Consider the following 18,693-nt stretch of genomic DNA (forward strand, 5'->3'; position numbering starts at 1 on the left):
AGAGTAGAAAATAGTCTATGCCAAGCGATATTGAAATAGTTTTCTTGGAGTGCCCAGAAACATCCCCTTCAATCTTTTAGAGAAGATGATGAACTGACAATAGAAAATGGTGATCAGGGGGGCAGCTAGATGGCGCAGTGAATAGAGCACTGGCCCTGGACTCAGGAGTACCTGAGTTCAAATCCGTCCTCAGACACTTGACACTTACTAGCTGTGTGACCCTAGGCAAGTCACTTAACCCTCATTGCCTGCTCAAAAAAATTTAAAAATAAATGGTGATCTTCCGTGGAAAGATGTTCTCTTGCTGAGTTATTTTAAACAGTAATAACAATGCATTCAAAGAACCCATGAGGGCAGTGGGAAGTGTTCTGAGTAGAACAGTGGCCTCAGAGTTAGGAAAACATGAGTTCAAATCCTACCTTTAACATTTATTGGCTTTGGGATCTTGGGCAATTAAAAACTTCTTTTTGCCTCAGTTTCCTCATCTTTAAAACAAGAATGTTGATCTCAATGCTCTCTAATGGTCCCTTCCAGCACTAAATCACTTCCTATCCTATGAACACTGGGTCTCAAATTCCTGATTTGAAAAAAGAAAGGTGGAGAAAAGGTGGAAAAGGCAGAGAATGCACTGTAGATGATTTCTAGGGTTACTTTGAGGGCTAAAATTTTATGAGTCTGAATTTTAATGGGGAAGTTTAGTTCTAGAATAATTCATGATCATTTGATTTATGGATTATCTGTATTTTATTTTTTAACTTCTGCTGTCTCCTTCTGGCCCCTCTGTCACATAGCATGTCAACCAGAAAATGTAAATTACCGGAAGGTAATTTACAGTTGTCAAATTCTTCTTTCTCCCTCCTTTAAAAAAAAAAAAAGCAATTCTGCTAAAAGTTTTTATTTGGGACTTGGGGTGGCACTACAGAGAAGTGCAAATAACTGAAACTACTGAGGAATGTGAAGTTTGTGAACACAGTAACCTGCCCTTCCTCTCAAGAGACCTATAAACAGGAAACTGAAAGACTCATGGAGATCTCATTAATCCAAATTGTTCCTGCTCTTCATTGCTTCAACTAATTATGAATGGACTTTTATGTCATCTTGTGTCCCTTTTGTTTTGTTTTGTTTTGTTTTTTAGTGAGGCAATTGGGGTTAAGTGACTTGTCACACAGCTAGTAAGTGTTAAGTATCTGAGACCGGATTTGAACTCAGGTACTCCTGACTCCAGGGCTGGTGCTCTATCCATGGCGCCACCTAGCTGCCCCCCTTTTGGTTTTGAAAAGTTAAATATTTATTAGAAACAACTGGTCTCTGGGAAATAAAAGAATAAGAAGGATACACTGTGAAATATAGGAAAAGTTGAAAATAAAAAATCAACCAAAAACTTATTTTTAAAAGAAATGTATTATACCCTTTAACTCAAAAAGGACCCACATCTACAAAAATATTCATTAGCTGCTCTTTTTGTGGTAGCAAAGAATTGGAAACTGAGGGGATGCCCATCAACTAGGGAATGGCTGAACAAGTTGTGGTATATGAATGTAATGGAATACTATTGTGTTGTAAGAAATGGTGAGCAAGCAGATTTCAGAAAAACCTGGAAAGGCTTACATGAACTGATGTTGAATGAAGTGAACAGAACTAAGAGAACATTGTACACAGTAATAACAGTGTGTGATGATCAACTGATGGACTTAACTCTTCTTAGCAATATAATAATCCAAGGCAATTCCAAAAGATTCATAATAGAAAATACTCTCCACATCCAGAAAAAGAAGTATGGAATCTGAATATAGATCAAATCATACTATTTTCACTTTTGTTGTTGTTTTGTTTGTTTGTTTCTTCTTTTTTGTGGTTTTCCCCTTTTGTTCTGATTCTTCTCTCACAACATGACTAATGTAGAAATGTATTTAACATAATTGTAATATATAACCTATATCAGGTTGCTTTCTGGCTTCAGGAGGGGGAAGGGAAAGAAAAGAGGGGGAAAAATTTGGAACTCAAAATCTTACAGAAATGAATGTTGAAAACTATCTTTACTACATCAGTTTTTTGCAAAAGCTTTTTAATTTTATATAATCAAAATTATCTATTTTACATTTTATTTTACTCTATATCTTCTTTGGTCCTAACTTTTTCCTCTGCCCATAAATCTTACAGATAATACCATACTCTCTAAATTTGCTTATGGTATCATCATTTATATGTAATTCATATATGCATTTTGACCTTATTTTAGTATATTGTGTGAGATATTGGTCTATACCTAGTTTCTGCCATACTGTTTCCCAGTTTTCCCAGCAGATTTTGTCAAATAATGAGTTCTTGTTCGAAAAGATTGGATCTCTGGCTTTATCATATACTAGATTACTATAGTCATATACTATAGCGTAATTTCTATTCTATTCCACTGATCCACCTCTCTATTTCTTAGCCAGTATCAGATTGTTTTGATAATTACCACTTTATATAATACAGTTTGAGATGTGGTACTACGAGATCACCTTCTTTCATATTTTTTCATTGATTTAGATGATATCCTTTAACTTTTGTTTTTTCCAGATGAATTGTTATTATTTCTCTGTGGTATATGATGGTGGTGGAATATTATTGTGCTATAAAAAGTGACAGGGGGCAGTTAGGTGGCACAGTGGATAAAGCACCAGTCCTGGCTTCAGGAGGACCTGAGCTCAAATCCAGCCTCAGACACTTGACACTTAGTAGCTCTGTGACTCTGGGCAAGTCACTTAACCCTCATTGCCCTGCCAAAAAAAAAAAAAGTGAAAAGCCGTATGACTTCAGAAAGGCCTGGACAGACAGGTGTGAAATGATGTTATTATGAAGTGAGAAGAACCAAGATAACAATGTGCACAGAGACAGCAATAATGTTTGATGAAGAACTGTGAATGACTTGACTTTTCTCAGCAATACAATGATCCAAGACAATCCCAGAGGACTATTGATGAAACATACTATCCACCTCCAAAGAAAGAATTGCTATTGATGGAACAGACTGAAGCATGCTATTTTTCACCTTCATTTTTTCTTTTAATCAAGTTTTCTTGTACAAAATGACAAATGTGGTAATGTTTTACATAATCATACATGTATAACCCATATCTGATTGTTGGCTGCCTTGGGGAGGGAGTAGGGGAGGGAGGGAAAGAAGAATAAAAATTGGAACCCAAAACCATAATAAATAATTACATATTAATTACATATTATATAATAAAAAAGAAAACTATCTTTACATGTAATTATAAAAATACTATTTTAAAAATTGTCTTTCCATGTAATTGGAAAACATAAAATAATATTTTTAAAGAATATTGGATTGGGAGTCAGGTGGTAGAGGTAGGCTCAAGTCCTACCTCTGCCATTTATGACCTGTGTAACCTCTTGGTTAGTCAGGTAACCTCTCACCTTTAGCTTCCTAATATGAAAAATGTGATGGTCTCTGGGATCTCTTCTAGCTCTAAATCTTTGGGTTATGGTTGGGTCTTTGTACCCTCAGTGCCTTCCACCATTAGTAGGTGCTTAATAATGCTTGGTGAACTGAGTTTAATGGAATGGTGGGCACTGCCCTAAGCCAGGCCCATCATCTAGAAAGACAATTTTAACTTTCTTTTCTTGCCCTTTTTTATTCCTGGTCCAGACTGCAGTCTGTGAGAAGTGCATGTTTGTCATCAACCACCCTTGTCATGAGGAGCTGCCCATAAAGAATTCCTCATCTTTGGGGTGGCCAGGTGGCGCAGTGGATAAAGCACCAGCCCTGGATTCAGGAGTACCTGAGTTCAAATCCGGCCTCAGACACTTGACACTTACTAGCTGTGTGACCCTGGGCAAGTCACTTAACCCTAATTGCCTCACTAAAAAAAAAAAAAAAAAAAAAAGAATTCCTCATCTGAAAAGTGAAGGAAAGGGTTTACACCAGAAGGACTCTAAAGTCCCTTTCAGCTCTGATGGTTTATGACAACAAATGAATTCTAGGGTCTTCTGTCTATTGGCCATACCTGGTTGACCTTAATTTTGACTTCTCCTCAACAAGAATCTTCCTCCTCATTCCCTACCTCCCAATTCTGAGGCTAGTATCTTCATATCCCATGAATCCATCCTGCCCAGTCTCCTCTCTGTCACTTTCCTCATGTTATTCCTATACTCTGGAATGTCCTCTCTCTGACTTCTTCAGTCTGCCTACTGTTCAGGGCATAACCCTACCACCTTCTTTAGCTACTACTGCCACAGAGTCTCAGAGTTGGGATCCAAAGCCATCAAGTGCATATGGCAGGTGACTGAGAAGTCCCTCCACAATGTCCCTGACCAATGGTCATTCAGCCTTGGCTTGAAATGTCCCAGTGAGCAGATCCTGACTGCTCCAGCCCTCTCTGGCCTTTCTCCCTTCTCTGAACTTTTCCCACAGTGTGTACCAAGTGATTTGCTACTGAGCTATGACTTTTAAATAATATTCTTTCATGTTTTTTCCTACAAGTGAGTCTAGTCCCAACTATTTTGAAAAGTCATTAGTGACATAAGTCCTATTTAGCTTCATATTTAGGGCTGGCCCCTTGTACTTAGAGAAACAACGGTAAATACTAGGAGAATGACTAATTGGGGTGAGAAAGTTGTGAAAAAGTTGCAGAGGGTGCTAATCATTTGCTGATTAAAGAATGGAGAAGGGTTTCAGCAGGTCTGGCCCTCTGAACTGTTTCTATTTGCCTGGCAGTGAACTTCAGAAAGCACCAGAAAAGGGGAACTAACCAAAAACAAAGGACCCACTCTGTTCACTACTACAAATTATTTTTAGAACTTTTGAAACATTATGACACTGGGGAAGTAGTATCCTGTAGTGAAAGGAAGCCTAGTTTTGAAATCAGAAGAGCTGGCTGTATGGTTCAAGTTCTTGAAAGGTGTCTGGTAGCAAATCATTTAATCTCCATGGACTTCAGTTTCCACTTCTGTAAAATGGACCAATATTTTTGATACCTGCCCCATAGGCATGGAAGACTTAAATGAGGTAATATATGCAAGGTACTTTGTGGTCCTTGGAGGGCTATGCATATTTCTGCTGGTTTTTTATTTTAGTGTTGTTAGACAAAAGGAATTCTGATACTCCAAAAGCTGGTATACATAAATTCTCTAAAATTAAGGTTACTTTTTAATTTCATTTATTTGGATGAATTCCAGAGCTTATAGGCAGGATCATGAAATTTCAGAAGTTGGAAAGGACATTAACAATCCATTTATCCAACTGCCTCATTTTATAGACAAGGAGACTGAAATCCAGAGAGGTATACTGCTTTACCCAGTGTCACAAAGTAGGCAATACACAGCAGAAGGATTCAAAATTCAGCATTTTCCCAAGTAATGATAAACAGAGTTGACCTCTGTTTACTGCCAGAGTCCTCTTCTCACCACACCTTTTTTCCTCCTTTTATTTCTCTAAACAGCTGTGGATAGCTCACAGGACCACCTTGAATCACCAAGGGACAAGGAGCTGATTAATACTGAGCCCAGTGGGACTTTGACCATGTTAGGAGAAACCCACTCAAAGGGCGCTTCAGACTCTGAAACAGAGGGAACGCTACAATCTGGTCCCATACTCCCATCTACCATCAATACCAAAGAAATGCAAATAGGTAGTGGATTAAGAGTTGGTGGTTACTGACATTGACAGCATCATCAGTGAATTAGACGCTTGTGAAGGGAGATCTGAGTGTCCTCCAAAAGCAGGTGCCTCTTGTGGTAATGGTATTTCTCAGAGACACTCTTGAGCAAGAGGCAGAAGCTTCTGGGAATACAAAAGAAAATAGATTCCTTGGGTGAAATGAATTTGGCCGTTCCAACCCAAAAGAAACAACAATAGTCACAGCTTCCCCCAGTGGGCTTGGAGAAAAGGGGAACAAGGCAGTTGTTGCTGATTCTTGAGACAGAATGAACCAGGTGAAAATAATTGCCATCGGGACAGCTAGGTGGAGCAGTGGATAATGCACTGGCCTTAGATTCAGGAGGACCTGAGTTCAAATCCAGCCTCAGACACTTGACACTTATTAGCTGTGTGACCCTGGGCAAGTCACTTAACCCTTATTGTCCCACAAAAACAAATTAAAAAACAAACCAAAAAAAAAAAGAAAAAAAGAAAATAATTGCCATCTCTTCTGAAAGTAACACGAAAAGCCCAGGTAGTAACAAGTTAGCTAAAAATTACTAAGGAGGGTTCTCTGTGCAAGAGAATGATGACAAAAAAGGTGAAGGCAAGCTCTGTCACAGAAGAGTAGAGCTATCCCCAAGTCACCCGCCTTCTATGGCTTCTCACTCCATCCATGAAGATCCCCCAGAAGGACAAGAAATCCAAAGAAGTTTCATTGAGGTAAGACTCTCTTCCTCTTCCTCCTTCTTCTTGCCCATGTGCCCTTCCCCATGTCTGCCTGCAGAGAAGATGGCTCATAACCAGAAGAGAATGAACCAGATATCTGAACCTCCAGGGAACTCCAGAAATTTAAACACCTTTAATGACAGTCCCTACTGCACCCCAAGGCCAGTTACAAGGACTTATTCCATGCCAGCCCAACTAGCAATCCATTTTGGTGGGGAAGGCACCTCTGTCCAATCTGCAGGACGCTCTCTCCCAGACAACCAGAATTCTGTGGCAGATGAGAAATGTGTTTGTGTCCCTGAGACAGGAATATTCAAAGGTGGCCTTCTTGGTCTGGTTCATGGACAGGGTATACGAGGAGAAAACCAACTGTCAGAGACTTCCCAGAACATCCCCAAAACAGGCCAGGGAGGTGCTAGTGCCCTTGGTACCCAGGATACAAACTGCCTTGTCCCAGAAAGAATAAAATCCACCAGAAGGCATTACTACTATGAACTCAACTGGCCCCAAGAACCTACCTCATCTTTTTCTGTGAAACAGAGGATCAAATCTTTTGAGAATCTTGCCAGTTTTGACAGGCCTGTAGTGAAATCCATTAATTTCCCTTAAACAGCATAGTGACCAAATAATATTTCCTGGGGCTTGGGGGAGAGTAAAAGTGACAAGATCTGTTACAGGCAAAGTTTTGGGGTTTTTTTGCATACACTAGTATTTAACCTCAGTATCCTTTAGGTTTATCAGATCATACATTTTATATGGTGAGTATGCCGAATGATATATAGAGACAAAGGCTGTTATGAGTACATGGATGGTATAGAAATCCAGTGGCACAGCTAACTTTTCATCTTAACCATCTTACAGCTGCATCTCCTCTTTGAGAAGTTTTCTTGGGATATAAGTAATACTGTGTCACTTTGCCCTCAATTATCCATATGTGTGTTTTTAGCATGAGTGAGCTGATGGAGTTTAAGGGTTACTTTTAATAACTTATTGTGTAATGTCCACTAGTTGATTGTATGTGACAACTGGTAAGTTTGCGATTTGAAAAAACAAAATGAATATGAACAACATACAGACTGTGAGTGATATTGTTAATTAGTGTGCCTATCTGGAAAATCTATGTGCAAGGGACTGTACTATACTCTGGATATAATAAGATTAAATGAGTGTGTGTATATATATCTATATCTATATCTATATGTATAGAGATATATAGATATAACCTATATCAGATTACCTGCTGTCCAGGGGAGGGGGGAGGGAGGGGTGGGAGGGAGAAAAATCTGAAATTGTAAAGCATGTATAAACAAAAGTTGAGAACTATCTTTACATGTAATGGAAAAAATAAAATACCTCATACATTAAAAAAAATCAAATCAACATGCTCAAAAAAAAAAAGATTAAATGAGAATGTAAACTATACCATGATATCTAGATGTAGGATGTTTTTTTTTAAAGCCAGACCTATGGTTTCATATATATATCCCCAATGAGGAAACTTCCTCTACTAGTGTTTATTGGCAGCCATTGTACAATTCAAGAGAGTTGCCTCATGTTATTTTTGCTGCTATGATTCTCCTCCTGAATACTACCTCCCTTAACTTTTAGCCTCTCTAAGCTCTTAGAATGTCATTTTGCATGTAAGATTAAAAGCCTCAGTCTTGTAAACAGGCAGAAATTTAGGACACAGAGCTATCAATCATCTGCTACGATGTAACTCTTAAGTTTCTTGAATTCTTATCTAGCAGTATATGTCAATCTCTGGCTCTATTTCGCTCCATCCCCACCTACTTGGCCATGTCCCTTTCTGTTCCTTCATTCATCCACCTTCACTTAAGGTCATGATTTAAATGTGTTATTTCATTAGATTAGTAAGTGCATAGTAAAAACTGGAATATTAATGAAATATAATGTAACATAAATTACACATCCAGTCCATGGATCCAGCCTCTTCACTTGGAGGCTAGAATCCATCTCTCCTCTCTTCAGTATTCTAGTAAGGGAGAAAGAATGTCCTGGAAACTTAGTGACTTATTGTAAATGTCTGGTCTCCCTGTGAACAGGAGCTAGATGAAAGTAGTTAACTCACAGTAAGATTAGACACCACTATGGATTCTTATGATTACAGCCAACGAGCATGAGCACACAGGAATCCTGGAATGCTTCTCCAGGGTTTATCTCTACCATCCCAACACTGAAGCAGTGCACTGAGCAGATGGCCCTGGGGCTAATCTAATTGAAAACAACCCCACACCAAGGCATGATTATGCAGGCAAACAGTCTTGTTTCAACCTTTAGCCACCATTGTTCTCCTTCATCCTTGAAAAATCCTACACCAGATGGGTTTTATATGTCCTCAGTCACTCCTGCCCCACAAGTATTGAATCCAAACCAAGTCCAAGTTGAGGCTGCATCATCTTGTGCCTTGCTCCATTTTTGCCTTCTTCTATCTAGGCAGGGGTGTAGCCACACTCCTTCTAGAAATCTCAGTAAACATAAATAGCAAAACAATCACTCTCCAAGTTAGCAAAATATAGTGGTTGTTGTTTTGTTGTTTGTTGTTGTTCAGTCATGTCTGATTCTTCATGACACAATGGATCATACTATCCACTCTTTTCTAGGCAAATACATTGAAGCGGTTTGCCATTTTCTTCTCCAATGGATTAAGGCAAACAGTGGTTGCGACTTGCCCAGGGTCACACAGCTAGTAGTGTCTGAGGTTAGGTTTTAATTCAGGTCTTCCTGACACTAGGCTCAGCACTCTAGCCACACAGCCACCTAGCTACCCTCAGCAAGACTGTACTGAATGAGAGATTGCTTCATTACCTGACTTAAGTTCATCAACAATATAAACTGATGACCATCATGATTGATGGGGAAACATGCCTTCTGCCTCCCAGAAAAGCCCCAGTGGACCAGAAGTGCAAAACGAAGTTTTGTTTTTGTTTTTTCAGAAATAGCCAAATGATTTGTATTCCTTTTGCCTGTTTCTGCTGACATGCCAAGGATAGAGGCTGGGGTAGGAAGAGAAATGTCACTGGGAAGTGACGGTAATATTTTTTCCCAAAAAGAACATCAATGAAAAATAATACAAATTAAAACCACTGGTTGTGTTTATATTGGACTCCTGTTAAGTTTAATTACATTGGAAATATTGAGATTAGAACTACCTGCTTTCAAAATTCCTGCTTCTCTTAGGGAGAACTAATACTGCAAGTTACTTAAAAATAAGTGGATTGGGGCAGCTAGGTGGTACAGTGGATAAAGTACCAGCCCTGGATTCAGGAAGATCTGAATTCAAATCTGGCCTCAGACACTTGATGCTTACTAGCTGTGTGACCTTGGGCAAATCATTTAACCCTCATTGCCCTGCAAAAACAAAAACAAAAAAAATAAGTAGATTAAGCCACATTCTTGGTGGGAACCTTATTTCTAATGAGATGGTCTTGGTATATTAGTTTTTTGTTTGGTTGATTGTTGGGGTTTTTGTAATAAACATTTTTATTTGTAGTTTGGGGTTCCATTTTTTATCCCTCCTTCCCTCCTCTCCCCCCCTTCCTGAGACAGTAATCAGATATGGGTTATACATGTACAAATATGGGGGGGGGCAGCTAGGTGGCACAGTGGATAAAGCACCAGCCCTGGATTCAGGAGGACCTGAGTTCAAATCCTGACTCAGACACTTGACACTAGCTGTGTGTCTCTGAGCAAATCACTTAACCCCCATTGCCCCACAAAACAAACAAACAAAATACATGTATGATTATGCAAAATATTACCATTTTGTATAAGAAAACTTGAATAAAAGAAAAAATGAAAGGTAAAAAATAATATGCTTCTGTCTGTGTTCCATCAATATCAGTTTTTTCTTTGGAGGTGGATGGTATGTTTTGTCAATAGTCCTTTGGGATTGTCTTGGATCATTGTATTGCTAAGAATAGTTAAGTCATTCACAGTTCTTTATCAAACAATATTGTTGTCTCTGTGCACAATGTTCTCTTGGTTCTGCTCACTTCACTATACATCAGTTCATACAACTCTTTCTAAGCCTTTCTGAAATCTTCCTGCTTGTCATTTCTTAAGCACAATAATATTCCATTACTATCATATACCACAGTTTGTTTAGCCATTCCTCAATTTATTTATTCCTTTGATTTCCAATTCTTAGCTACTACAAAAAGAGCTAATATAAATATTTTTGTACAAATAGCTCTTTTTCTCTTTCTGGGGATTTCTTTGGGATATAAACCTAGCAATGGTATTGCTGGATCAAAGGGTATGCACAGTTTTATAGCCCTTTGGGCATAGTTCCAAATTGTTCTCCAGAATGGTAGGCTCCATTCACAACTCCACCAACAGTGGATAAGCAACCTAGCTTTCACACATCCCTTCCAACATTTGATAATTTCTGTTTTTGTTGTATTTGCCACTCTGATAGGTGTGAGGTGATACCTCAGAGTTTTTTTAATTTGCATTTTTCTGATCAATAGTGATCTAGAGCATTTTTTTCATATAATTATAGATAGCTTTGTCTTTGTCTGAAAACTGCCTGTTCATATTCTTTTACCATTTATCAATTGGGGAATGACTTGTATTTTTATAAATTTGACTCAGTTCTCTATATAGAAATGAGAAATGAGTTCTTTATAAGAGATATTTGTTTCAAAAATTCTTTCCCAGTTTTCTGCTTCCCTTGTAATCTTGGTTACATTAGTTTTTGTGCAAAAACTCATTAATTTTATATTATAAAAATGATCTGTTTTACATTTTGTTTTACTCTCTATATCTTCTTTGGTCCTAAATTATTTCTCTGCCCAAAAATCTGACAGATAAATTATTCCATACTCTCTTACTTTGCTTATGGTATCACCCTTTATGTGTAAATCATGTACCCATTTTGACTTCATTTTAGTATATGGTGTGAGATCTTGGTCTATACCAAGTTTCTGCCATACTGTTTTCCAGTTTTCCTAGCAGTTCTTATCAAATAATACGTTTTTGTTCCAAAAGCTTCAATCTTTGAGTTTATCATATACTAGATTACTATACTCATTTACTATAATGTAATTTGTACCTATTCTAGTCCACTGATCTTTATAGTAAACTGCTTTAAGAAAGAACATTTGGGGTTTTTTACCTTTTGTTTTCTTAATGAATACTGACTGAATAAAAGCAAATTATCTCTTATTCAGGTTAAGCCTGACTTCATTTTCATTTGTACCCAGGTTCATAAATTTACTATTAGGGCACTCAGGAGTAAAACAAATACATTCCACTCCTAGGGTAAGAAATTGGTTATACAGCTTCCAAAGTCATTGAGTGTACTTTCCAATTCTTTAGTCTCCTTCACTGTTTTTTCCTACTCACAGGTGGTACTGCAGAGCAAGCCAGGACAATTTAAGCTGGAGATGAAATTCTTGCCATGAGTGGAAAGTCACTGACAGGGCTCATGCACTATGATGCCTGGAACATTATTAAGTCTGTCCCAGAGGGGTCCGTGCAATTGCTAATTAGGAAGCACAGAACTGCAGTATGAAACACACTCTGGCTTGTTACACTAGCCACAAAGGACTCTTTCCAATTCCTCCCTCTCCTTCATTTTGTATCAAAGGAGCTTGTAGCTGTAGAGTGGAATCCTTAAGCATCCAAGAGTCTCATTAGTGTGGACCAGTGACGCTTGCACAGATGATCCATTGAAGAAAATCCTAGGACCTTGTTAGAATTTGGAGGGGTATAAAAACCCTATTCTGGAGGTATTGAGAAGCAGTGAAATTGAACTTTGGGACCCTATCACATGGAACATTCTTGACTGAGAAAATCACTTTAAGTTCTGTGACTCCTTGACCTAGAAACAGAGTTTAAAGGTTAGGGATATCAAATCTTGGTTGCTGTCCTGAGAAGATAAGAGTTTAGACTGTGTCCATATCATTTAGTCATTTTCTGGCACCATGAATATAATGCACTAGCTTCCAATTCTGACAGAGCAATAGAGGCAACTCAACAAGTGATGATTAAGCATACTATTTCAAAAATTATTGTATTCAATGTATTCTATGTATTGAATACAGTGTAATGTATTGAAAACTAAATGTATCATGTGTAATAAACATTAATTGATCAATAATCAAGTCAAACCTGAAGCCAATTTTCAACTAAAATCAAAAGTAAATTCTCACCCCTGGATAGTTTCCACAATCATTTTTTTTCTCCTTCCAGTCTAGAACTGACCAGTGTCACTGTAGAAAGTCACAAAATCAAGCTAATTTCATTTAATATAAATTCATGTAATATAACTCTAGCTGGGCATTCAACATCCCACTCCAGCTTCAGCAACTTCTCTACAGAAACACAGAAATTTGAGGATTAGAAAAGGACTTCATGGACCTTCTAGTCCAACTCACATAGGAAGGGAGTTCTCTTCTAGCCTCAGCATGAAGACCTCTAGGGAGGAGAAACTCACTACCTCCCACAGAAGTAACTCCTACCCTGGACAGTTCCACTTGTTTTTTGTTTGTTTGTTTGTTTGTTTTGGGGGGGTTTTTTCCGGGGTTTTTTTGGTGAGGCAATTGGGGTTAAGTGACTTGCCCAGGGTCACACAGCTGGTAGGTGTCAAGTGTCTGAGGTCAGGTTTGAACTCAGGTCCTCCTGACTTTCATTCTGGCTTCTGCTTCTACCACTCTACTGAAACTGCCTTTTCAAATGACCAAACAACACATCCAATGACTCCCCCTGTATCATAAAGCTTTTGACACCAGCTTTTGTCACCATTAATCACCCTTTCCTTCTCCCTTCTCTCCTCCTTATGCCTTAGCCATCACCCCCTTTTGGTTTTCCTCCTGGTCTTGCTCTGGTCCTACATAAACATTTAATCTAACTAGTCTGGTGGAAATTTCCCAAGAGTATAATCTTGGTCCTCATCTCTATTTAACTCAATTCAAATAAAACACCTATTAACCACCAGGTATTTTAGTAGGTGCTGGGGATGTCATAAAAAAACAAAACAAACAATCCCTTCCGTCATCCTAAGGATTAGCTACCACTTCCAAGCAGTTTTGTAAACTACATCTGTAGCTCTGACCTTTGTTCTGAGTGTTACATAAGTATTTCCACAAGGATACATGGCCAGCATCTGAAACTCAATACATCCAAATTTGAGTCTTCTGTCTTTTCCCTTAAAACTGTCCTCCATGAATACAGAGCATGGGAAGATATAAATGGACTGATGTGGAGTGGAGTAAGCAAAAGGAGGGAAACAAAACTTGTAACGACTATAATATTAGCATAAAAAAACACTAACTTGAAACTGAATGTTGTGGGCAGTTATTCCTAGAAAGATGTGCCAAGCATGCCAGTAGAGTGTATTTCATTTCCCCTAGTTCTTCCCTACCCCAACCCCTCCAAGTTCACCTTAGGGAAGTGAGTGGTACAGGAACACACCTTTTTAGGCATCTTCTAGGCCCCTATTCCAGTGTAACTATAATAACTAAGCTTATTAATAGGGAAAAATTGAGCATTGAGAAAATATAACCCCCTCCCTTCACTACAGTTGGAGGATCATGGGTAAAAAATGTTGCATATGCACTGGGAGAAAGGGAAAGGGAAAGGTGGAATGGGGTAGAGTTTTTTTCATATATAAGAAACAAGAAAAGGCTTATACAGTAGAAGGGAAGGTGGGGGAGGTGGTGGGGAGTGAGTGAACCTTACTCTCATCAGATTTGGCTCAAAGAGAAAATAACGCTCAATTGGGTATATTAATCTATTTTACCCTGCAGGAAAGTAAGAGGGGAAGGGGATAAGGGGGTGAGTGGGGTGAAAGAAGGGAGGGCAGATTGGGGGAGGGGGCAGTCAGAAGCAAAACACTTTTGAGGAGGGACAGGGTGAAAGAAGATAGAAAATAGAGTAAATGTCATGAGGAGGGAATAGGATGGAGGGAAATACAGTTAGCAATAGTAACAGTGAAAAAAATTGAAGCAAGTTTGTCTGACAGGTCTTATTTCTCAAACACTTAGAAAACTGAGTCAAATTTGTCAAAATAACAGCCATTCCCCAACTGATAGAAGATCAAAAGATATGAAGTTTTCAGATGAAATAATAAAGCTAACTATGGCCATATTAAAATAATGTTCTAACTCACTATTGATTAGAGAGATGCAGGTCAAAACAATTCTGGGGTACTACCTCATACCTAATGGTTTGGATAATAGGAAGCAGAGGAAAATAACAAATGTTGTAGGGGATTAATGAACTCTTGGTGAAGTGGTAAACTGATTCAAACATTCTGTAGTGCAATTTGGAACTATGGCCAAAGGGCTATAAAACTATGCATACTCTTTGACTTAGTAATGCCACTACTAGGTGGTATCCAAAGAGATTAAAAAACAAAAAGCTGAATTCAAAATTATGGGGATGCCCATCAATTGGTGAACGGCTGGACAAATTGTGGCATGTAATTATGATGGAATGCTATTGTGCTATAAGAAATGATGAGCAGGATGCTATCAGAAAAACCTGGGGGCAGCTAGGTGACACAGTGGATAAAGCACTGGTTCTGGATTCAGGAGGACCTGAGTTCAAATCCAACCTCAGACACTTGACACTTACTAGCTGTGTGACCTTTGGCAAGTCACTTAACCCTCACTGCCCCACAAAAGAAAGAAAGAAAGAAAGAAAGAAAGAAAGAAAGAAAGAAAGAAAGAAAGAAAGAAAGAAAGAAAGAAAGAAAGAAAGAAAGAAAGAAAGAAAGAAAAAGAGAGAGAGAGAGAGAGAGAGAACCCTGGAAAGGGAGGGCAGCTAGGTGGCACAGTGGATAAAGTACCAGCCCTGGATTCAGGAGGACCTGAGTTCAAATCCTACCTCAGACACTTGACACTTATAAGCTGTGTGACCCTGGGCAAGTCACTTAACCCTCATTACCCCACAAAAACAAAAACAAAAAACAAAAGATAGGATTTGAAAAAGATTATACTTGAACACTTTACAAAGAAAAACCTGGAAAGATTTACATGAGCTGATGCAAAGTGAAATGTACTGTATATGAAGTAACAGCAATATTGTGGGATGATCAGCTGTGAATGATTTAGCTATTTTCAGCAATACAATGATCCAAGATAGCACTAAAGGACTTGTGAAAAATGCAATCCAGGGGCAGCTAGGTGGCACAGTGGATAAAGCACTGGCCTTGGATTCAGGAGGTCCTGAGTTCAAATCCAGCCTTCGACACTTGACACTTAACTAGCTGTGTGACCCTGGGCAAGTCACTTAACCCTCATTGCCCTGAAAAAAAAAAGAAAAAATGCAATCCATCTACAGAGAAAGAACTGATAGTATCTGAATACAAAAGGAAGTGCAATTTTTAAAATTTCCTTTTTCTTAATTTTTTGATCTGTTTTCTTTCACAAACTGACAAATGTGGAAATATTTTGTATGACTACAAATGTACAACTTATATTGAATTACTTGCATTCTTGGGGGGAGGAAGGAAGGAAAATTTAGAACACAAAGGTTTAAAATCAATGTTTTAAATTGTTTTTACATGTAATTTGGGAAAAATTAAATTTGAAATGAATACTAATAAATAAATATTTTTTAAAGGAAAAAAATGTTGCATATGCTGTCAGAAAATATTATTGGATTGGTTGGGTTTGCTGAACCTTTCCCCCCCTCTTTCTTCATCTTTTTTTTTTTACTAGGGATGACTTCCAGGAGAGGGGAGGAAAGGTGCATATTTGGAAAAGAATAATTTAAAAACAAATCATATCAAAACCTAATTTTTAAAAAGTCTTTAAAAAGCTTACTCTTTTTTCTGACTTTAATAATGATGTCTGATGCACCATGATTCACCAAATCTCTTATGTTTATGCCATTGTGGTTATCACTGACTTCCCTCTCCCTCACCCTTTCCTTCTAGTTACTAAGTCCTCTTGATTCCATCTCTACAATATCTCAAGCTTCTGCCTCCTCTTCTCTATCCCCAACACCTACCTTCCTACACTATTTCAATAGCTCCCTTAAAGGTCTTACTGCTTTTGGCCTCTCCCCTCTCCAATGGATCTTTTACGGAAGAATAATCTTTCTTATCCACAAAGTCAACTCCCCACTCGGAAATCCTCAGTGGTTTCCTTGGAATTCGGAGGAAAGGCAATACCTGGTCATCAAACTTCTCCACTAGATGGCACTAAGCCATTTTCCAATCCTTTCTTCATAAGCACTTCCTTTCCCCAGGACCTATGTACCAGCAGCCAAATTGTTCTGTTCTTTGGTCCCAGGCATATCTTTTCTCTCCCACCTCCATTCCTGGACTGTTGCCCTCTTAAACATTAAGTAAAACCCAATTTAAATTCTGCCTGCTCCAGGAATCCTTCTCTATGTTCTTTCTACTATACCACATGACTACCTTTCTAATACCATGCTGCCTCCATTAGGTAAGATACTTCAAACTATGATGTGAAATGGTGTAAAAGCAGAATCAGGAAAACTACATATTAACCATGACTAATAATACAAATGGGAAGAACAGCAAAAAATAAATTGAAACTGAAAAATAAGGGTACAATCATAATTAACAAATTTGTTTGCAGAAGTGGTAAACTATGTTGTGTAGAATATTGCATTTACTGGGTTAGTTTTGCAGAACTGCCTATTTTTTTTCTTTTTAAAATATTTTCTTCTTTGCTATAAAAGATGGCTCTGGGATCAGGAGCTATGTTGAGAACTTTATTAAAAAACACAGTTATCTCTATATGTAACTAGAAAAAAATAAAATACTTTTATGGAAAAAACACAGAAGGCAGCAATAAAAATATTTAGAAAATAAAAAGTATTTGGGTTAACATACCTTCCCCTATTTAGTGAAGTCCTTCAGAGTTCTCTTGGATCACTGTATTGCTGAGTAGCTGATCATCTTACAATACATTTCATTTTGCATTAGCTCCTGTAAGGTTTTCCAGGTTTTTCTGAGAATATCCTGCTCATCGTTTCTTATAGCCCAATAGTATTGTTCCATCATAATCACATACCACAGTTTATTCAACCATTCCCCAACTGATGGACATGCCCTCGATTTCTAATTCTTTGCCAACAGAAAATACCTGCTATAGATATTTTTGTCCATATAGGTCTTTTTCCCTTGTTGTTTTTTTTAATCTCTTTCTGGATGCAGACATAGTAATGGTATTGCTAAGTCAAAGAATATGCACAGTTTTATAGTCCTTTGGGCTTAGTTCCAAATTGTTCTACAGAATGGTTGAAACAGTTTAAACCTCCACCAACAGTATATTAATGTCTCATTTTCCACACATTCCCTCCAATACTTGCCATTTTTCTCTTCAGTCATATTATGTAATTTTATAGGTATGAGGTAGTAGCCCCAAATTGTTTTGATTTGAATCTCTCCAATTAATAATAAGACAATTTTATATGACTATAGATTAGCTAATTGGTGATTAGTAAAGTAATGCAAAGCAAGGTACTCAAGGCATTGAGTAATGATTTTTCCTGTTACAGGAAGAATAAAAATGAGATATTTGTAAAGGCCCTCTGCAAACTTTAAAAGACTATATAAATATTGTTACAGGCTACATAAAAAGCTATTGTAATTGTTAAAATATATAATTTTTTTCAATACATTTGTGTGTTTTCTTAAATACATTTCCATTTTTAAATTAAATAATTATAAGGGATGATTTTGGTGGGGGTGGTGAGGAATAGACAAGGTAAAAGTGGGAAGCATAGGTGATGTAAAAAAAAAATTTACAAACATGTTTTAAAAAGGCTTTCCTTACAACAACATGAAGTATAAACTGTACATATTATTACTTACTTTTCAGAAAAGAAACTGAGGCTCAGTGAAGTGATTTGTCCAGTCACATAATGAGAGCAGGGATTCAAAAGTAGGTCTCCTGATTCAACATCCAATGCATCAATTAAGTACCTAAAAATAGAAAAGAAACAAGAAAAATTAATTTCAAAAAAAGTTCCTACTCTCAATAAGCTTCCATGGTATGTAGGGAAAAGGGGGAGATAAAGGGTGTGTGTGTGTGTGTGTGTGTGTGTGTGTGTGTGTGTGTGTGTGTGTGTATACACAAAGCAAATACAAAGCAGTTTGGTCAGGAAGAAAGAAGAACAAGGAAAGGCCTCACCTTGGAAGTGATGTTCCAATTAAGCACCAAAGAAAGTTAGGGATTCTTAGAAGCAAAGGTGGAAAGGAAGTTCAGTGCAAATATGGGGCACAGCCTGTGCAAAAAATCATGGAGAGAGAAGATGTGAAAGGGAAGCTGGTGGCACAGTGGACAGAGTGCTGGGCCTGGAGTCAGGAAGGCTCA

At 37.9% G+C, this 18,693-nt stretch overlaps 1 protein-coding gene across 1 annotated transcript in view; it reads left to right on the plus strand.

Moving 5' to 3' along the window:
• LOC122750062 (zinc finger protein AEBP2-like) overlaps positions 1 to 18,693 on the plus strand; it is a 33,558-nt gene that overhangs the window by 1,862 nt on the left and 13,003 nt on the right. The window contains 3 exon segments of the mRNA XM_043996714.1: positions 4,206 to 4,355; positions 5,448 to 5,636; positions 6,432 to 6,951. Of these exon segments, the coding sequence (XP_043852649.1) occupies positions 4,206 to 4,355; positions 5,448 to 5,636; positions 6,432 to 6,951 (859 nt within the window).

The sequence above is a fragment of the Dromiciops gliroides genome, chromosome 1 (assembly GCF_019393635.1).
Source record: "Dromiciops gliroides isolate mDroGli1 chromosome 1, mDroGli1.pri, whole genome shotgun sequence".
Classification (NCBI taxonomy): domain Eukaryota; kingdom Metazoa; phylum Chordata; class Mammalia; order Microbiotheria; family Microbiotheriidae; genus Dromiciops; species Dromiciops gliroides.